This window comes from Petromyzon marinus, chromosome 85 (genome assembly GCF_048934315.1).
Source record: "Petromyzon marinus isolate PM22_M1 ecotype Great Lakes invasive population chromosome 85, UKy_Petmar_22M1.pri1.0, whole genome shotgun sequence".
In the NCBI taxonomy this organism is placed as follows: Eukaryota; Metazoa; Chordata; class Hyperoartia; order Petromyzontiformes; family Petromyzontidae; genus Petromyzon; species Petromyzon marinus.
In genome coordinates, this window is record NC_133750.1 from 1,721,885 (window position 1) to 1,744,384 (window position 22,500).

The 22,500-nt window shown below is 52.8% G+C and overlaps 1 protein-coding gene across 2 annotated transcripts in view; it reads left to right on the forward strand.

Annotated features, from left to right (window-relative positions):
• LOC116936903 (transportin-1-like) overlaps window positions 1-22,500 on the forward strand; it is an 80,552-nt gene that overhangs the window by 10,227 nt on the left and 47,825 nt on the right. For both annotated transcript variants that reach the window (XM_076057850.1, XM_076057851.1), the window contains 5 exons: window positions 209-358; window positions 3,283-3,389; window positions 12,002-12,135; window positions 14,957-15,038; window positions 17,643-17,765. In XM_076057850.1, coding sequence (XP_075913965.1) covers window positions 209-358; window positions 3,283-3,389; window positions 12,002-12,135; window positions 14,957-15,038; window positions 17,643-17,765 — 596 coding nt within the window. The remainder of the gene's footprint in view (window positions 1-208; window positions 359-3,282; window positions 3,390-12,001; window positions 12,136-14,956; window positions 15,039-17,642; window positions 17,766-22,500) is intronic.

The following is a 22,500-nucleotide window of genomic DNA, read 5'->3' on the forward strand; positions in this document are numbered from 1 at the left end:
GTGTGTGTGTCTCTGTGTGTGTGTCTCTGTGTGTCTCTGTGTGTGTCTCTGTGTGTGTCTCTGTCTCTCTCTGTGTGTGTCTCTGTGTGTGTGTCTCTGTGTGTGTGTCTCTGTGTGTGTGTCTCTGTCTCTCTCTCTGTGTGTGTGTCTCTGTGTGTGTGTCTCTGTGTGTCTCTGTGTGTGTGTCTCTGTGTGTGTGTGTCTCTAGATGAACCCACACGATCTCTGAGTGGCCTCATCCTCAAGAACAATGTCAAGGCTCACTACCAGGGATTCCCCTGTGCAGTGGCAGAATTCATCCGCAGGGAGTGCCTCACAAGCATTGGAGATCCCAGCCCACTCATACGAGCCACCATTGGTGAGCGGGAGCGCCCGCTCACCCACACGCTCACTCGCTCACCCGCACGCTCACCCGCTCGCTCGCTCACCCGCTCGCTCACTCGCTCACCCGCTCGCTCACTCGCTCACCCACACGCTCACCCGCACGCTCGCTCACCCGCTCGCTCGCTCACCCGCTCGCTCACTCGCTCGCCCGCACGCTCACCCGCTCGCTCGCTCACCCGCACGCTCACTCACCCGCATGCTCACCAACACGCTCACTCACTCACCCGCATGTTCACCCACACGCTCACCCGCTCGCTCACCCGCTCGCTCGCTCACCCGCACGCTCACCCGCTCGCTCACCCGCACGCTCACCAACACGCTCACTCACTCACCTGCTCGCTCACCCGCACGCTCACCCACACGCTCACCCGCTCACTCGCTCACCCACACGCTCACCCGCTCACTCACTCACCCGCACACTCACCAACACGCTCACCCGCTCGCTCACTCACCCGCACGCTCACCCACTCGCTCACCCACTCACTCACCCACTCACTCACCCACTCGCTCACCCGCACGCTCACCCACACGCTCACCCACACGCTCACCTACACGCTTGCTCACACACTCACCCACACACTCACTCACCCGCTCACTCACTCACCCGCACGCTCACCCGCACGCTCACCCGCTCGCTCACTCACCCGCACGCTCACCAACACGCTCACCCACTCGCTCACCCGCTCGCTCACCCGCTCGCTCACACGCTCGCTCACACACTCACCCACACACTCGCCCACACACTCACCCACACACTCACCCACACGCTCGCCCACACACTCGCCCACACACTCGCCCACACACTCACCCACACACTCGCCCACACACTCACCCACACACTCGCCCACACGCTTGCTCACACACTCACCCACACACTCACCCACACACTCACCCACACACTCGCCCACACACTCACCCTCTCACTCGCCCTCTCACTCACCCTCTCACTCAGCCACTCATTCAGCCACTCACTCACCCACTCACTCAGCCAGCCAGCTGCTCAGAGATGATGATGATTGTGATGGTGATGTTGGTGATAGTGGTGGTGGTGATGATGTTGATGATGGTGGTGGTGGTGATAAAGATGATGATGGTGGTGATGATGGTGATGTTGGTGATGATGATGGTGATGGCGATGATGTTGATGATGGTGATGTTGATGATGGTGGTGGTGTTGGTGATGATAGTGATGGCGATGATGTTGATGATGGTGGTGTTGGTGATGATGGTGATGGCGATGATGTTGATGATGGTAATGATGGTGTTGGTGGTGTTGGTGATAATGGTGATGGCGATGATGTTGATGATAGTGATGGTGATGATGGTGGTGTTGGTCGTGTTGGTGATGATGATCGTGGTGATGATGGTGGTGATGGTGATGATGGTGATGATGGTGATGGTGGTGTTGGTGGTGTTGGTGGTGTTGGTGGTGTTGGTGATGATGGTGATGATGTTGGTGATGTTGATGATGGTGATGATGGTGTTGGTGATGATGTTGATGATAGTTATGGTGATGATGGTGGTGTTGGTCGTGTTGGTGATGTTGATGATGGTGATGGCGATGATGGTGGTGGTGATGGTGATGATGGTGATGGTGGTGTTGGTGATGATGATGATGATGATGTTGGTGATGATGGTGGTGTTGGTGATGATGATGTTTATGATGTTGGTGATGGCGATGGTGGTGATGTTGGTGATGGTGATGATGTTGGTGATTATGGTGTTGGTGATGGCGGTGATGTTGGTGATGGCGATGGTGGTGATGTTGGTGATGATGGTGATGATGGTGTTGGTGATGTTGGTGGTGTTGGTGATGTTGGTGATGATGATGTTTATGATGTTGGTGATGGCGATGGTGGTGATGTTGATGATGGTGATGGTGGTGTTGATGTTGATGATGGCGATGGTGGTGATGGTGATGGTGGTGTTGATGTTGGCGATGGTGGTGATGTTGATGATGATGGTGATGATGTTGGTGATGGTGATGATGTTGGTGATGGTGGTGATGTTGATGATGATGGTGATGATGTTGGTGATGGTGATGTTGGTGATGATGGTGATGGTGTTGGTGATGATGATGGTGATGTTGGTGATGGTGTTGGTGATGATGTTGGTGATGGCGATGGTGGTGATGTTGATGATGTTGGTGATGGCGATGGTGGTGATGTTGATGATGGCGATGGTGGTGATGTTGATGATGGTGGTGATGATGTTGGTGATGGTGATGGTGGTGTGGTGTGGTGATGTTGGTGATGGCGATGGTGATGGTGATGGCGATGATGGTGGTGATGATGGCGATGTTGGTGATGGTGATGGCGATGGTGGCGATGATGGTGGTGATGATGGCGATGATGGTGATGGCGATGGTGGTGATGTTGATGATGGTGTTGTTGATGATGTTGGTGATGGCGATGGTGGTGTTGATGATGGTGTTGGTGATGATGGTGGTGATGTTGGTGATGGCGATGGTGGTGATGTTGGTGATGTTGATGATGATGTTGGTGATGTTGGTGATGGCGATGGTGGTGGCGATGATGGTGATGATGTTGGTGATGGCGATGGTGGTGATGTTGGTGATGTTGATGATGTTGGTGATGTTGGTGATGGCGATGGTGGTGATGATGTTGGTGATGGCGATGGTGGTGGCGATGATGGTGATGTTGATGATGTTGGTGATGGCGATGGTGGTGGTGATGATGATGATGGTGATGATGGTGATGTTGGTGTGGTGATGATGGTGATGGTGGTGATGGTGGCGATGATGGTGATGATGGTGTTGATGATGGTGATGATGATGGTGGTGATGGCGATGGTGGTGTTGATGATGGTGATGGCGATGATGATGGTGATGGCGATGGTGATGTTGATGATGTTGGTGATGGCGATGGTGGTGTGCAGGCATCCTGATCACCACCATCGCATCTCGAGGTGAACTTCAGAGTTGGCCGGAGCTGCTCCCCAAACTGTGCACACTCCTAGACTCTGATGACTACAACACCTGTGAGGTGAGCAACTTGCTCACCCACTGACCCACCCACTCACTCACCCACTCACCCACTCACTTACCCACTCACCCACTCACTCACTCACTCACCCACTCACTCACCCACTCACTACTCACTCACCCACTCACTCATTCACCCACGCACCCTCTCACTCACTCACCCACTCACCCACTCACTACTCACTCAGCCACTCACTCACACACTCACCCACTCACCCACTCACTACTCACTCACCCACTCACTACTCACTCACCCACTCACTCATTCACTCACCCACTCACTCACTCACTCACCCACTCACTCACCCACTCACCCACCCACTCACTCACTCACCCACTCACTCACTCACTACTCACCCACTCACTCACCCACTCACTCACTCACTCACCCACTCACTCATTCACCCACCCACCCACTCACCCACTCACTCACTCACTCACCCACTCACCCACTCACTACTCACTCAGCCACTCACTCACACACCCACTCACCCACCCACCCACCCACGCTCACCCACTCACTCACCCACTCACCCACTCACTCATTCACCCACTCACTCACCCACTCACTCACCCACTCACCCACTCACTCACCCACTCACTCACTCACCCACTCACCCACTCACCCACTCACCCACTCACCCACTCACTCACTCACTCACCCACTCACTCACTCAGCCACTCACTCATTCACCCACCCACTCACCCACTCACTCGCCCACCCACCCACTCACTCGCTCACCCACTCACTCACCCACCCACGCTCACCCACTCACTCACTCATTCACCCACTCACTCACCCACTCACTCACTCACCCACTCACTCACCCACTCACTCACCCACACACTCAACTACTCACTCACCCACACACTCATCCACTCACCCACTCACTCACCCACCCACTCACTCACTCACCCACGCTCACCCACCCACGCTCACCCATCCACGTTCACCCACTCACTCACCCACTCACTCATTCACCCACCCACTCACCCACCCACCCACTCACCCGCCCACTCACTCACCCACTCACTCACCCACTCACCCACTCACTACTCACTCACTCATTCACCCACTCACTCACTCACCCACTCACTCACTCACCCACTCACTCATTCACCCACCCACCCACTCACTCACCCACTCACTACTCACTCACCCACTCACTCATTCACCCACCCACTCACTCACCCACTCACCCACTCACTCACCCACTCACTCACCCACCCACTCACTCACCCACTCACTCACTCACCCACTCACTCATTCACCCACCCACTCACCCACCCACCCACTTACTCACCCACCCACCCACTCACTCGCTCACCCACCCACGCTCACCCACTCACTCACCCACTCACTACTCACTCATTCACCCACTCACTCACCCACTCACTCACCCACTCACTCACCCACTCACTCACTCACCCACTCATTCACCCACCCACCCACTCACTCACCCACTCACTCACTCACCCACCCACTCACTCACTCACTCACTCACCCACTCACTCACTCACTCACCCACTCACCCACTCACTCACCCACCCACTCACTCACCCACTCACTCACTCACCCACTCACTCACCCACCCACTCACTCACCCACTCACTCACTCACTCACTACTCACTCACTCACCCACTCACCCATTCACCCACCCACTCACTCACCCACTCACCCACTCACTACTCACTCACTCACCCACTCACTCACCCACTCACTCACTCACCCACTCACTCACCCACTCACTCACTCACCCACTCACTACTCACTCATTCACCCACTCATTCACCCACTCACTCACCCACTCACTCACCCACTCACCCACTCACCCACTCACTCACTCACCCACTCACTCATTCACCCACCCACTCACTCACCCACTCACCCACTCGCTCACCCACCCACGCTCACCCACTCACCCACTCACTACTCACTCATTCACCCACTCACTCACCCACTCACTCACCCACTCACCCACTCACTCACTCACTCACCCACTCACTCACCCACTCACTCATTCACCCACCCACTCACCCACCCACCCACTTACTCACCCACCCACCCACTCACTCGCTCACCCACCCACGCTCACCCACTCACTCACCCACTCACCCACTCACTACTCACTCACTCATTCACCCACTCACTCACCCACTCACCCACTCACTCACCCACTCACTCACCCACCCACTCACTCACCCACCCACCCACGCACTTACTCACCCACCCACCCACTCACTCGCTCACCCACTCACCCACCCACGCTCACCCACTCACTCACCCACTCACCCACTCACTGACTCACCCACCCACCCACTCATTCACCCACCCACCCACTCACTCACCCACTCACTCACCCACTCACTCACTCACCCACCCACCCACTAAGTGAGTGTGTCTAAGTGAGTGTGTGTCTGTGTTTGTGTGTCTAAGTGTTTGTGTGTCTAAGCGAGTGTCTAAGCGAGTGTGTCTAAGCGAGTGTGTGTCTAAGCGAGTGTGTTTGTGTCTAAGTGAGTGTGTCTAAGTGAGTGTGTTTGTGTGTCTGTGTGTATGTGTCTAAGTGAGTATGTCTAAGTGAGTGTGTGTCTGTTTGTGTGTCTGTGTATGTGTCTAAGTGAGTGTCTAAGTGAGTGTGTGTCTGTGTTTGTGTGTCTGTGTATGTGTCTAAGTGAGTGTGTGTGTTTGTGTGTCTAAGTGAGTGTGTGTCTAAGTGAGTGTGTGTCTAAGTGAGTGTGTCTAAGTGTATGTGTCTAAGTGAGTGTATGTCTGTGTTTGTGTCTAAGTGAGTGTGTGTGTTTGTGTGTCTAAGTGAGTGTGTGTCTAAGTTAGTATGTGTCTGTGTTTGTGTCTAAGTTAGTATGTGTCTAAGTGAGTGTGTCTAAGTGAGTGTGTGTCTGTGTTTGTGTGTCTAAGGGAGTGTGTGTCTGTGTTTGTGTGTCTAAGTGAGTGTGTGTGTGTTTGTGTCTAAGTGAGTGTGTGTCTGTGTTTGTGTGTCTAAGTTAGTATGTGTCTAAGTGAGTGTGTGTGTGTTTGTGTGTCTAAGTGAGTGTGTGTTTGTGTGTCTAAGTTAGTATGTGTCTAAGTGAGTGTGTGTTTGTGTCTAAGTGAGTGTGTCTAAGTGAGTGTGTGTCTGTGTTTGTGTGTATGTGTCTAAGTGAGTGTGTGTGTGTTTAAGTGAGTGTGTCTAAGTGAGTGTTTGTGTGTCTGTGTGTATGTGTCTAAGTAACTGTGTGTATGTGTCTAAGTGACTGTGTGTGTTTGTGTGTGTCTCTGTGTGTGTGTGTCTATGTGTGTCTCTGTCTCTCTGTGTGTGTGTGTCTAAGTGTGTTTGTGTGTCTGTGTATGTGTGTCTAAGTGAGTGTGTATAAGTGTGTGTTTGTGTATACGTGTCTAAGTGAGTGTGTGTCTAAGTGTGTCTGTTTCTAAGTGTGTCTGTGTCTAAGTGAGTGTGTGTCTAAGTGAGTGAGCGTCTAAGTGAGTGAGTGTCTAAGTGAGTGAGTGTCTAAGTGAGTGAGTGTCTAAGTGAGTGAGTATGTGTGTGTCTAAGTGAGTGAGTATGTGTGTGTCTAAGTGAGTGTGTATGTGTCTAAGTGAGTGTGTATGTGTCTAAGTGAGTGTATGTGTCTAAGTGAGTGTGTGTCTAAGTGAGTGTGTCTGTGTGTGTGTCTAAGTGTGTGTCTAAGTGAGTGTGTGTTTGGGACTGTGTGTTTGTGTGTGTGTGTTTGTGTGTGTGTGTCTAAGTGAGTGTGTGTCTGTGTTTGTGTGTGTCTAAGTGTGTGTGTCTAAGTGAGTGCGTGTCTGTGTGTTTGTGTGTGTGTGTCTAAGTGAGTGTGTGTCTGTGTCTGTGTTTGTGTGTGTGTCTGTGTTTGTGTGTGTGTGTGTCTAAGTGAGTGTGTGTCTAAGTGTGTGTCTAAGTGTGTGTGTCTAAGTGTGTGTGTCTAAGTGAGTGTGTCTAAGTGATTGTGTGTCTGTGTTTGTGTGTGTCTAAGTGAGTGTGTCTAAGTGAGTGTGTCTAAATGTGTGTCTAAGTGAGTGTGTCTAAGTGAGTGTGTGTCTGTGTTTGTGTGTGTGTGTCTAAGTGAGTGTGTCTGTGTTTGTGTGTGTGTCTCTAAGTGAGTGTGTCTAAGTGAGTGTGTCTAAGTGAGTGTGTGTCTGTGTGTCTGTGTTTGTGTGTGTGTGTCTAAGTGAGTGTGTGTCTAAGTGAGTGTGTGTCTAAGTGAGTGTGTCTAAGTGAGTGTGTCTAAGTGAGTGTGTGTCTAAGTGAGTGTGTGTCTAAGTGAGTGTGTGTGTGTCTAAGTGAGTGTGTCTAAGTGAGTGTGTGTCTGTGTGTCTGTGTCCGTGTCTAAGTGAGTGTCTGTGTGTCTGTGTGTCTGTGTGTGTGTGTGTCTAAGTGTGTTTGTGTGTCTGTGTATGTGTCTAAGTGAGTGTGTATAAGTGTGTGTTTGGGTATACGTGTCTAAGTGAGTGTGTGTCTAAGTGTGTCTGTTTCTAAGTGTGTCTGTGTCTAAGTGAGTGTGTGTCTAAGTGCGTGAGCGTCTAAGTGAGTGAGTGTCTGAGTGAGTGTCTAAGTGAGTGAGTATGTGTGTGTCTAAGTGAGTGTGTATGTGTCTAAGTGAGTGTATGTGTCTAAGTGAGTGTGTGTCTAAGTGAGTGTGTCTGTGTGTGTGTCTGTGTGTGTGTCTAAGTGAGTGTGTGTTTGGGACTGTGTGTTTGTGTGTGTGTGTCTAAGTGAGTGTGTCTAAGTGAGTGTGTGTCTGTGTTTGTGTGTGTCTAAGTGTGTGTGTCTAAGTGAGTGCGTGTCTGTGTGTTTGTGTGTGTGTGTCTAAGTGAGTGTGTGTCTGTGTTTGTGTGTGTGTCTGTGTTTGTGTGTGTGTGTGTCTAAGTGAGTGTGTGTCTAAGTGAGTGTGTGTCTAAGTGTGTGTGTCTAAGTGAGTGTGTGTCTGTGTGTCTGTGTTTGTGTTTGTGTCTAAGTGAGTGTGTCTAAGTGAGTGTGTGTCTGTGTGTGTGTGTGTGTGTCTAAGTGAGTGTGTCTGTGTGTCTGTGTTTGTGTGTGTGTCTAAGTGAGTGTGTCTAAGTGAGTGTGTCTAAGTGAGTGTGTGTCTGTGTGTTTGTGTGTCTGTGTGTCTAAGTGAGTGTGTGTCTAAGTGAGTGTGTGTCTAAGTGAGTGTGTGTCTAAGTGAGTGTCTAAGTGAGTGTGTGTCTAAGTGAGTGTGTGTCTGTGTTTGTGTGTGTGTCTAAGTGAGTGTGTCTAAGTGAGTGTGTCTAAGTGAGTGTGTGTCTGTGTGTCTGTGTCCGTGTCTAAGTGAGTGTGTCTGTGTGTCTGTGTTTGTGTGTGTGTGTCTAAGTGTGTGTCTAAGTGAGTGTGTCTAAGTGAGTGTGTGTCTGTGTGTCTGTGTTTGTGAGTGTGTGTCTAAGTGTGTGTCTAAGTGAGTCTGTCTAAGTGAGTGTGTGTCTAAGTGAGTGTGTGTCTAAGTGAGTGTGTGTCTGTGTGTCTGTGTTTGTGTGTGTGTGTCTAAGTGTGTGTGTCTAAGTGAGTGTGTCTAAGTGAGTGTGTGTCTGTGTGTCTGTGTTTGTGTGTGTGTGTGTCTAAGTGTGTGTGTCTAAGTGAGTGTGTCTGTGTGTCTGTGTCTGTGTTTGTGTGTGTGTCTAAGTGTGTGTGTCTAAGTGTGTGTGTCTAAGTGAGTGTGTGTCTAAGTGAGTGTGTGTCTAAGTGAGTGTGTGTCTAAGTGAGTGTGTGTCTAAGTGAGTGTGTGTCTGTGTGTCTAAGTGAGTGTGTGTGTCTAAGTGAGTGTGTGTTTGTGTGTGTGTGTCTAAGTGAGTGTGTGTCTGTGTTTGTGTGTGTGTCTAAGTGAGTGTGTGTCTAAGTGTGTGTGTCTAAGTGAGTGTGTGTCTAAGTGAGTGTGTGTCTAAGTGAGTGTGTGTCTAAGTGAGTGTGTGTCTGTGTGTCTAAGTGAGTGTGTGTCTGTGTGTCTAAGTGAGTGTGTGTGTCTAAGTGAGTGTGTGTCTAAGTGAGTGTGTGTCTAAGTGAGTGTGTGTCTGTGTGTCTAAGTGAGTGTGTGTTTGTGTGTGTGTGTCTAAGTGAGTGTGTGTCTAAGTGAGTGTGTGTCTGTGTGTGTGTCTGTGTGTGTGTCTAAGTGAGTGTGTCTAAGTGAGTGTGTGTCTAAGTGAGTGTGTGTCTGTGTGTGTGTGTCTAAGTGAGTGTCTAAGTGAGTGTGTGTCTAAGTGAGTGTGTGTCTGTGTGTCTGTGTGTGTGTCTGTGTGTGTGTCTGTGTGTGTGTCTAAGTGAGTGTGTGTCTAAGTGAGTGTGTGTCTGTGTGTCTGTGTATGTGTCTAAGTGAGTGTGTCTAAGTGAGTGTGTGTCTGTGTTTGTGTGTGTGTGTCTAAGTGAGTGTGTGTGTCTAAGTGAGTGTGTGTTTGTGTGTGTGTGTCTAAGTGAGTGTGTGTCTGTGTTTGTGTGTGTGTGTCTAAGTGAGTGTGTGTGTCTAAGTGAGTGTGTGTTTGTGTGTGTGTGTGTCTAAGTGAGTGTGTGTCTAAGTGAGTGTGTGTCTAAGTGAGTGTGTGTCTAAGTGTGTGTGTGTCTAAGTGAGTGTGTGTCTGTGTGTCTAAGTGAGTGTGTGTCTAAGTGAGTGTGTGTTTGTGTGTGTGTGTCTAAGTGAGTGTGTGTCTAAGTGAGTGTGTGTCTGTGTGTCTGTGTGTGTGTCTAAGTGAGTGTGTGTCTAAGTGAGTGTGTCTAAGTGTGTGTGTGTCTAAGTGTGTGTGTGTCTAAGTGAGTGTGTGTCTAAGTGAGTGTGTGTCTAAGTGAGTGTGTGTCTAAGTGAGTGTGTCTGTGTTTGTGTGTGTGTGTCTAAGTGAGTGTGTGTCTGTGTTTGTGTGTGTGTGTTTAAGTGAGTGTGTCTAAGTGAGTGTGTGTCTAAGTGAGTGTGTGTGTGTGTCTAAGTGAGTGTGTGTGTGTCTGTGTGTGTGTCTAAGTGAGTGTGTCTAAGTGAGTGTGTCTAAGTGAGTGTGTGTCTGTGTGTATGTGTCTAAGTGTGTGTGTCTAAGTGTGTGTGTCTAAGTGAGTGTGTGTCTAAGTGTGTGTGTTTAAGTGAGTGTGTGTCTAAGTGAGAGTGTGTCTAAGTGAGTGTGTGTCTGTGTTTGTGTGTGTGTGTCTAAGTGAGTGTGTGTCTGTGTGTCTGTGTGTGTGTCTAAGTGAGTGTGTGTCTAAGTGAGTGTGTCTAAGTGAGTGTGTGTCTGTGTTTGTGTGTGTGTGTCTAAGTGAGTGTGTGTCTGTGTGTCTGTGTGTGTGTCTAAGTGAGTGTGTGTCTAAGTGAGTGTGTGTCTAAGTGAGTGTGTGTCTGTGTGTGTGTCTAAGTGAGTGTGTGTCTAAGTGAGTGTGTGTCTGTGTGTGTGTCTAAGTGAGTGTGTGTCTAAGTGAGTGTGTGTCTGTGTGTCTAAGTGAGTGTGTGTCTAAGTGAGTGTGTGTGTGTTTGTGTGTCTAAGTGTGTGTGTCTAAGTGAGTGTGTGTCTAAGTGAGTGTGTGTCTAAGTGAGTGTGTCTAAGTGAGTGTGTGTCTGTGTGTGTCTGTGTGTGTGTCTGTGTGTGTGTCTGTGTGTGTGTGTCTGTGTGTGTGTGTCTGTGTGTGTGTCTGTGTGTGTGTGTGTCTGTGTGTGTGTCTGTGTGTCTGTGTGTGTGTGTATGTGTGTGTGTGACTGTGTCTCTGTGTGTGTGTGTCTGTGTGTGTCTGTGTGTGTGTGACTGTGTGTGTGTGTGTGTGACTGTGTGTGTCTGTGTGTCTGTGTGTGTCTGTGTGTGAGTGACTGAGTGTGTGTCTGTGTGTGTGTCTAAGTGAGTGTGTGTCTGTGTTTGTGTGTGTGTGTCTAAGTGAGTGTGTGTCTAAGTGAGTGTGTGTCTAAGTGAGTGTGTGTCTAAGTGAGTGTGTCTAAGTGAGTGTGTGTCTAAGTGAGTGTGTCTAAGTGAGTGTGTGTCTAAGTGAGTGTGTGTCTGTGTGTGTGTCTAAGTGAGTGTGTGTCTAAGTGAGTGTGTGTCTGTGTGTCTAAGTGAGTGTGTGTCTAAGTGAGTGTGTGTCTAAGTGAGTGTGTGTGTGTGTCTAAGTGAGTGTGTGTCTAAGTGAGTGTGTCTAAGTGAGTGTGTGTCTGTGTGTGTGTGTCTAAGTGAGTGTGTCTAAGTGAGTGTGTGTCTAAGTGAGTGTGTGTCTGTGTGTCTAAGTGAGTGTGTGTCTAAGTGAGTGTGTGTCTGTGTGTCTAAGTGAGTGTGTGTCTAAGTGAGTGTGTGTCTGTGTGTCTGTGTGTGTGTCTAAGTGAGTGTGTGTCTAAGTGAGAGTGTGTCTAAGTGAGTGTGTGTCTAAGTGAGTGTGTGTCTGTGTGTGTGTCTAAGTGAGTGTGTGTCTAAGTGAGTGTGTGTCTGTGTGTGTGTCTGTGTGTGTGTCTAAGTGAGTGTGTGTCTAAGTGAGTGTGTGTCTAAGTGAGTGTGTGTGTGTGTGTCTAAGTGAGTGTGTGTCTAAGTGAGTGTGTGTCTGTGTGTGTGTCTAAGTGAGTGTGTGTCTAAGTGAGTGTGTGTGTCTAAGTGAGTGTGTGTCTGTGTGTCCGTGTCCTCCCGGTGTCTCTGTCAGGGAGCGTTTGGTGCTCTTCAGAAGATTTGTGAGGATTCTGCTGAGATATTGGACAGTGAGGTTCTGGAGAGGCCTCTGAACGTGATGATCCCAAAGTTTCTGCAGTTCTTCAAGCACTCCAGCCCCAAGATACGGTGAGACACACAGACACACACACAGAGACAGACAGAGTCTCTCTCCCCGTGTCTCTCTCCCCGTGTCTCTCTCTCCCCGTGTCTCTCTCTCCCCGTGTCTCTCTCCCCGTGTCTCTCTCCCCGTGTCTCCCCGTGTCTCACCGTGTCTCCCCGTGTCTCCCCGTGTCTCTCTCCCCGTGTCTCTCTCCCCGTGTCTCTCTCCCCGTGTCTCTCTCCCCGTGTCTCTCTCCCCGTGTCTCCCCGTGTCTCACCGTGTCTCCCCGTGTCTCTCTCCCCGTGTCTCTCTCCCCGTGTCTCTCTCCCCGTGTCTCTCTCCCCGTGTCTCACCGTGTCTCTCTGTGTATCTCTCCCCGTGTCTCTCTCCCCGTGTCTCACCGTGTCTCCCCGTGTCTCTCTCCCCGTGTCTCACCGTGTCTCCCCGTGTCTCTTTCCCCGTGTCTCCCCGTGTCTCTCTCCCCGTGTCTCTCTTCCCGTGTCTCCCCGTGTCTCACCGTGTCTCCCCGTGTCTCCCCGTGTCTCTCCGTGTCTCTCTCCCCGTGTCTCTCTCCCCGTGTCTCTCTCCCCGTGTCTCCCCGTGTCTCTCTCCCCGTGTCTCTCTCCCCGTGTCTCTCTCCCCGTGTCTCTCTTCCCGTGTCTCTCTCCCCGTGTCTCTCTCCCCGTGTCTCTCTCCCCGTGTCTCTCTCCCCGTGTCTCTCTCCCCGTGTCTCTCTCCCCGGGTCTCACCGTGTCTCCCCGTATCTCTCTCCCCGTGTCTCACCGTGTCTCACCGTGTCTCCCCGTGTCTCCCCGTGTCTCCCCGTGTCTCTCCGTGTCTCTCTCCCCGTGTCTCCCCGTGTCTCTCCCCGTGTCTCCCCGTTTCTCCCCGTGTCTCTCTCCCCGTGTCTCTCTCCCCGTGTCTCTCTCCCCGTGTCTCTCCCCGTGTCTCCCCGTGTCTCTCTCACCGTGTCTCCCCGTGTCTCTCTCTCTCCCCGTGTCTCTCTCCCCGTGTCTTTCTCACCGTGTCTCCCCGTGTCTCTCTCCCCGTGTCTCTCTCCCCATGTCTCTCTCCCCGTGTCTCTCTCCCCGTGTCTCACCGTGTCTCTCTGTGTATCTCTCCCCGTGTCTCTCTCCCCGTGTCTCACCGTGTCTCCCCGTGTCTCTCTCCCCGTGTCTCACCGTGTCTCCCCGTGTCTCCCCGTGTCTCTCTCCCCGTGTCTCTCTTCCCGTGTCTCCCCGTGTCTCACCGTGTCTCACCGTGTCTCCCCGTGTCTCCCCGTGTCTCTCCGTGTCTCTCTCCCCGTGTCTCTCTCCCCATGTCTCTCTCCCCGTGTCTCCCCGTGTCTCTCTCCCCGTGTCTCTCTCCCCGTGTCTCTCTCCCCGTGTCTCTCTCCCCGTGTCTCTCTCCCCGTGTCTCTCTCCCCGTGTCTCTCTCCCCGTGTCTCTCTCCCCGTGTCTCACCGTGTCTCCCCGTATCTCTCTCCCCGTGTCTCCCCGTGTCTCTCCGTGTCTCACCGTGTCTCACCGTGTCTCCCCGTGTCTCCCCGTGTCTCCCCGTGTCTCTCCGTGTCTCTCTCCCCGTGTCTCCCCGTGTCTCCCCGTGTCTCTCCCCGTGTCTCCCCGTTTCTCCCCGTGTCTCTCTCCCCGTGTCTCTCTCCCCGTGTCTCTCTCCCCGTGTCTCTCCCCGTGTCTCCCCGTGTCTCTCTCACCGTGTCTCCCCGTGTCTCTCTCTCTCCCCGTGTCTCTCTCCCCGTGTCTTTCTCACCGTGTCTCCCCGTGTCTCTCTCCCCGTGTCTCCCCGTGTCTCTCTCCCCGTGTCTCTCTCCCCGTGTCTCTCTCCCCGTGTCTCTCTCCCCGTGTCTCTCTCACCGTGTCTCTCTCCCCGTGTCTCTCTCCCCGTGTCTCACCATGTCTCCTCGTGTCTCCCCGTGTCTCCCCGTGTCTCTCTCCCCATGTCTCTCCGTGTCTCACCGTGTCTCACCGTGTCTCCCCGTGTCTCCCCGTGTCTCCCCGTGTCTCTCCGTGTCTCTCTCCCCGTGTCTCTCCCCGTGTCTCCCCGTGTCTCTCTCCCCGTGTCTCCCCGTGTCTCTCCCCGTGTCTCCCCGTGTCTCTCTCCCCGTGTCTCTCCCCGTGTCTCCCCGTGTCTCCCCGTGTCTCTCTCACCGTGTCTCCCCGTGTCTCTCTCTCTCCCCGTGTCCCTCTCCCCGTGTCTTTCTCACCGTGTCTCCCCGTGTCTCTCTCCCCGTGTCTCTCTCCCCGTGTCTCTCTCACCGTGTCTCTCTCACCGTGTCTCTCTCCCCGTGTCTCCCCATGTCTCACCGTGTCTCCTCGTGTCTCCCCGTGTCTCCCCGTGTCTCTCTCCCCGTGTCTCTCTCACCGTGTCTCACCGTGTCTCCCCGTGTCTCCCCGCGTCTCTCTCCCCGTGTCTCTCTCACCGTGTCTCTCTCCCCGTGTCTCTCTCCCCGTGTCTCTCTCCCCGTGTCTCTCTCCCCGTGTCTCTCTCCCCGTGTCTCTCTCCCCGTGTCTCTCTCCCCGTGTCTCTCTCCCCGTGTCTCCCCATGTCTCACCGTGTCTCACCGTGTCTCCTCGTGTCTCCCCGTGTCTCCCCGTGTCTCTCTCCCCGTGTCTCTCTCCCCGTGTCTCTCCCCGTGTCTCCCCGTGTCTCTCTCCCCGTGTCTCTCTCCCCGTGTCTCTCTCCCCGTGTCTCCCCGTGTCTCTCTCCCCGTGTCTCTCTCCCCGTGTCTCTCTCACCGTGTCTCCTCGTGTCTCCCCGTGTCTCCCCGTGTCTCTCTCACCGTGTCTCCCCGTGTCTCTCTCACCGTGTCTCCCCGTGTCTCTCCCCCAGCTCGCACGCCATCGCGTGCGTGAACCAGTTCATCATCAGCCGGACGCAGGCTCTCATGCTTCACATCGATCCGTTCATAGAGGTAACGCTGCGCGAAACACTACTGTACACTACTGTACACAACACTACTGTACACAACACCAGTGTACACTACTGTACACAACACTACTGTACACTACTGTACACAACACCAGTGTACACTACTGTACACAACACTACTGTATACTACTGTACACAACACTACTGTACACTACTGTACACAACACTACTGTACGCTACTGTATACTACTGTACACTACACTACTGTACACTACTGTACACTACTGTACACACCGCTACTGTACACTACTGCACACAACACTACTGTGCACTACGCTACTGTACACTACACTACTGTACACTACTGTGCACTACTGTACACAACACTGCTGTACACTACTGTACACAACACCACTGTACACTACTGTACACTACTGTGCACTACTGTACACAACACTACTGTACACTACTGCACACAACACTACTGTGCACTACGCTACTGTACACTACACTACTGTACACTACTGTGCACTACTGTACACAACACTGCTGTACACTACTGTACACAACACCACTGTACACTACTGTACACTACTGTGCACTACTGTACACAACACTACTGTACACTACTGCACACAACACTACTGTGCACTACGCTACTGTACACTACACTACTGTACACCACACCACTTTTTAATCTCCCCGTGTCTCTCACCCCGTGTCTCTCTACCTCCCCGTGTCTCTCTCTCTCCGTGTCTCTCTCCCCGTGTCTCTCCCTCCCCGTGTGTCTCTCTCTCTCTCTCCCCGTGTCTCTCTCCCCGTGTCTCTCCGTGTCTCTCTCTCCCCGTGTCTCTCTCCCTCCCCGTGTCTCTCTCCCTCCCCGTGTCTCTCTCCCTCCCCGTGTCTCTCTCTCTCTCTGTGTCTCTCTCTCCCCGTGTCTCTCTCTCCGTGTCTCTCTCCCCGTGTCTCTCTCTCCGTGTCTCCCTCCCCGTGTCTCTCTCCCCGTGTCTCTCTCCCTCCCCGTGTCTCTCTCCCTCCCCGTGTCTCTCTCCCTCCCCGTGTCTCTCTCTCTCTCTGTGTCTCTCTCTCCCCGTGTCTCTCTCTCCGTGTCTCTCTCCCCGTGTCTCTCTCTCCGTGTCTCCCTCCCCGTGTCTCTCTCTTTCCGTGTCTCTCTCCCTCCCCGTGTCTCTCTCCCTCCCCGTGTCTCTCTCTCTCTCTGTGTCTCTCTCTCCCCGTGTCTCTCTCTCCGTGTCTCCCTCCCCGTGTCTCTCTCTCTCCGTGTCTCTCTCCCTCCCCGTGTCTCTCTCTCTCTCTGTGTCTCTCTCTCTGTGTCTCTCTCTCCCCGTGTCTCTCTCTCCGTGTCTCTCTCCCCGTGTCTCTCTCTCCGTGTCTCCCTCCCCGTGTCTCTCTCTTTCCGTGTCTCTCTCCCTCCCCGTGTCTCTCTCCCTCCCCGTGTCTCTCTCTCTCCCCGTGTCTCTCTCCCCGTGTCTCTCCCCGTCTCTCTCTCTCTCTCTGTGTCTCTCTCCCTCCCCGTGTCTCTCTCTCTCCCCGTGTCTCTCTCCCCGTGTCTCTCCCCGTCTCTCTCTCTCTCTCTGTGTCTCTCTCCCTCCCCGTGTCTCTCTCTCTCTCTCCGTGTCTCTCTCCCTCCCCGTGTCTCTCTCTCCGTGTCTGTCTCTCTCCCCGTGTCTCTCTCTCTCTCTCCGTGTCTCTCTCCCTCCCCGTGTCTCTCCCTCCCCATGTGTCTCTCTCTCTCCCCGTGTCTCTCTCTCTCTCTCCGTGTCTCTCTCCCTCCCCGTGCCTCTCTCTCTCCGTGTCTCTCTCTCTCTCCGTGTCTCTCTCTCTCCCCGTGTCTCTCTCCCCGTGTCTCTCTCTCTCCGTGTCTCTCTCCCTCCCCGTGTCTCTCTCCCTCCCCGTGTCTCTCTCTCTATCCCCGTGTCTCTCTCCCTCCCCGTGTCTCTCTCTCTCTCCGTGTCTCTCTCTCTCTCTCCGTGTCTCTCTCCCTCCCCGTGTCTCTCTCTCTCTCCGTGTCTCTCTCTCTCTCTCCGTGTCTCTCTCCCTCCCCGTGTCTCTCTCTCCCCGTGTCTCTCTCTCTCCGTGTCTCTCTCTCCCCGTGTCTCTCCGTGTCTCTCTCTCCCCGTGTCTCTCTCTCTCTCCGTGTCTCTCTCCCTCCCCGTGTCTCTCTCCCTCCCCGTGTCTCTCTCCCTCCCCGTGTCTCTCTCTCCCCGTGTCTCTCTCTCTCTCCCCGTGTCTCTCTCCCCGTGTCTCTCCCCGTGTCTCTCTCCCTCCCCGTGTCTCTCTCCCTCCCCGTGTCTCTCTCTCTCCCCGTGTCTCTCCCTCCCCGTGTCTCCCTCTCTCCGTGTCTCTCTCCCTCCCCGTGTCTCTCTCCCTCCCCGTGTCTCTCTCCCTCCCCGTGTCTCTCTCCCCCACCGTGTCTCTCTCCCTCCCCGTGTCTCTCCCTCCCCGTGTCTCTCCCTCCCCGTGTGTCTCTCTCTCTCTCCGTGTCTCTCTCCCTCCCCGTGTCTCTCTCCCTCCCCGTGTCTCTCCCTCCCCGTGTGTCTCTCTCTCTCTGTCCCCGTGTCTCTCTCTCTCTCTCCCCGTGTCTCTCCCTCCCCGTGTCTCTCTCCCTCCCCGTGTCTCTCTGCGACAGAATCTGTTTGCACTGGCGACGGACGAAGACTCGGACGTTCGCAAGAACGTCTGCCGTGCCCTCGTGATGCTGCTGGAAGTGCGGATGGACAGGCTGCTCCCTCACATGCACAGTATCATTGAGGTGAGACACACTCACTTAGACACACTCACTTAGACACACACACACACATAGACACACAGACACACACAGAGACACACACAGACACACACACACTCTCAGACACACACACACACACAGACACACACACAGACACACACACAGACACAGACACACACACAGACACACACACAGACACAGACACACACACACACAGTGCGGATGGACAGGCTGCTCCCTCACATGCACAGTATCATTGAGGTGAGACACACTCACTTAGACACACTCACTTAGACACACTCACTTAGACACACACAGACACACACACAGACACACACACACACACTCACAGACACACACACACACACAGACACACACACACACAGAGAGACACACACACACACACAGAGACACACATAGACACACACACAGAGACACACAGACACACACACAGACACAGACACACACACAGTGCGGATGGACAGGCTGCTCCCTCACATGCACAGTATCATTGAGGTGAGACACACTCACTTAGACACACTCACTTAGACACACAGACACACACACAGACACACACACACACAGAGACACACACAGACACACACACACACACTCACTTAGACACACACATACACACACACAGACACACTCACAGACACACACACAGACACACACACATAGACACACACACACAGACACACACACAGACACACACACAGACACAGACACACACACACACAGTGCGGATGGACAGGCTGCTCCCTCACATGCACAGTATCATTGAGGTGAGACACACTCACTTAGACACACTCACTTAGACACACAGACACAGACACACACACAGACAGACACACACACAGACACACACACACTCACAGACACACACACACTCACAGACACACACACAGACACACACACAGACACACACACACACAGAGACACACACAGACACACACACAGACACACACACACAGAGACACACACACAGACACACACACAGACACACACACACAGACACACACACACACACACAGACACACACAGAGACACACACAGTGCGGATGGACAGGCTGCTCCCTCACATGCACAGTATCATTGAGGTGAGACACACTCACTTAGACACACTCACTTAGACACACAGACACACACACAGACAGACACACACACAGACACACACACAGACACACACACACACACAGACACACACACACACAGTGCGGATGGACAGGCTGCTCCCTCACATGCACAGTATCATTGAGGTGAGACACACTCACTTAGACACACTCACTTAGACACACAGACACACACACAGACAGACACACACACACAGAGACACTCACAGACACACACACAGACACACAGACACACACACAGACACACACACAGACACACACACACAGACACACACACAGACACAGACAGTGCGGATGGACAGGCTGCTCCCTCACATGCACAGTATCATTGAGGTGAGACACACTCACTTAGACACACTCACTTAGACACACTCACTTAGACACAGACACACAGACAGACACACAGACACACACACACAGAGACACACACAGACACACACACACTCACAGACACACACACACTCACAGACACACACACACAGACACACACACAGACACAGACACACACACAGACACACACACAGACACAGACACACACACACACAGTGCGGATGGACAGGCTGCTCCCTCACATGCACAGTATCATTGAGGTGAGACACACTCACTTAGACACACACACATAGACACACACACAGACACACACAGTGCGGATGGACAGGCTGCTCCCTCACATGCACAGTATCATTGAGGTGAGACACACTCACTTAGACACACTCACTTAGACACACAGACACAGACACACACACAGACAGACACACACACAGACACACACACACTCACAGACACACACACACTCACAGACACACACACAGACACACACACAGACACACACACACACAGAGACACACACAGACACACACACAGACACACACACACAGAGACACACACACAGACACACACACAGACACACACACACAGACACACACACACACACACAGACACACACAGAGACACACACAGTGCGGATGGACAGGCTGCTCCCTCACATGCACAGTATCATTGAGGTGAGACACACTCACTTAGACACACACACATAGACACACAGACACACACACAGACAGACACCCAGACACACACAGAGACACACAGACACACACACACAGACACACACACACAGACACACACACACAGACACACACACAGACACACACACAGACACACACACACAGACACACACACAGACACACACACATAGACACACACACAGAGACACACAGACACACACACAGACACAGACACACACACAGTGCGGATGGACAGGCTGCTCCCTCACATGCACAGTATCATTGAGGTGAGACACACTCACTTAGACACATTCACTTAGACACACAGACACACACACAGACACACACACACACAGAGACACACACAGACACACACACACACACTCACTTAGACACACACATACACACACACAGACACACTCACAGACACACACACAGACACACACACATAGACACACACACACAGACACACACACAGACACACACACAGACACAGACACACACACACACAGTGCGGATGGACAGGCTGCTCCCTCACATGCACAGTATCATTGAGGTGAGACACACTCACTTAGACACACTCACTTAGACACACAGACACAGACACACACACAGACACAGAGACACACACACACTCACAGACACACACACAGCCACACACACAGACACACACACAGACACACACACAGACACACACACAGACAGACACACAGACACACACACAGTGCGGATGGACAGGCTGCTCCCTCACATGCACAGTATCATTGAGGTGAGACACACTCACTTAGACACACTCACTTAGACACACACAGACACACACACAGACACACACAGACACACACACACACAGTGCGGATGGACAGGCTGCTCCCTCACATGCACAGTATCATTGAGGTGAGACACACTCACTTAGACACACACACATAGACACACAGACACACACACAGACAGACACACAGACACACACACACAGAGACACTCACAGACACACTCACAGACACACACACAGACACACACACAGACACACACACAGACACACACACACACACAGACACACACACACACAGAGACACACACAGACACACACAGACACACACACAGACACACAGAGACACAGACACAGACACACACACAGACACACACACAGACACACACACAGACACACACACAGACACACACACACACACACAGACACACACACACACACACAGTGCGGATGGACAGGCTGCTCCCTCACATGCACAGTATCATTGAGGTGAGACACACTCACTTAGACACACTCACTTAGACACACACAGACACACACACAGACAGACACACACACACAGACACAGAGACACACACAGACACACACACACACACTCACAGACACACACACACAGACACACACACAGAGACACACAGACACACACACAGACACACACACAGACACACACACAGACACACACACAGACACACACACAGACACACACAGACACACACACAGACACAGACACACACACAGTGCGGATGGACAGGCTGCTCCCTCACATGCACAGTATCATTGAGGTGAGACACACTCACTTAGACACACTCACTTAGACACACACAGACACACACACAGACAGACACACACACACAGACACAGAGACACACACAGACACACACACACACACTCACAGACACACACACACAGACACACACACACACACACAGAGACACACACACAGACACACACACAGACACACACACAGACACACACACAGACACACACACAGACACACACACACACACAGACACACACACACACACACAGTGCGGATGGACAGGCTGCTCCCTCACATGCACAGTATCATTGAGGTGAGACACACTCACTTAGACACACACACATAGACACACAGACACACACACACACAGAGACACACACAGACACAGACACACACACACTCACAGACACACACACAGACACACACACAGACACAGACACACAGACACACACACACAGACACACACACACAGACACACACAGACACACACACACAGACACACACACAGACACACACACACACCTACACACAACAACAACAACCGCCATTCGCCACTAAGTGGCGGTGACGTCACCACGACGCTTGTGCCAGGCTATGTGCACCCTGAGGCCACGTGAAGTGTCGAACGCCCGCTGGCAGGAGGTCACGGGGCAGACCCAGGTGCCACGGGTCGACTGACTGAGATGACTGGCTGATGCACCACCTGTGCCCCCTACTGTGCCAACCTGCTGTGCTTTAGCCACCCGGCGCTCCGCTCGTTGTTGTGAGCGTCGCTCCTCCGCCCTCCGTTGTTGTTGGAGGGCGACTGCCTCCAACTGCCCAGTAGCGTCCATCACGAGCCTCCTCCACAGAGGCCGATCTTGACACCGCTGGTACCAGACATCGGCAAGTCCACTCAGCTCCACGTCCTCCTGTACCACATCACTCCATCTCTTCTCTAGCCCGTGCCGCGCCCGCTTAGCCCCCTCGATCCGGCCGAACAAAAGCTGTTTCGGCATGCGGTGGCTGGGCATGCGGGCTACATGACCCAGCCATCGCAGCCTTGCCTGCCGGAGGAGCTCACCGATGGGACCCTGCCCAGATCTTTCAAGGATTT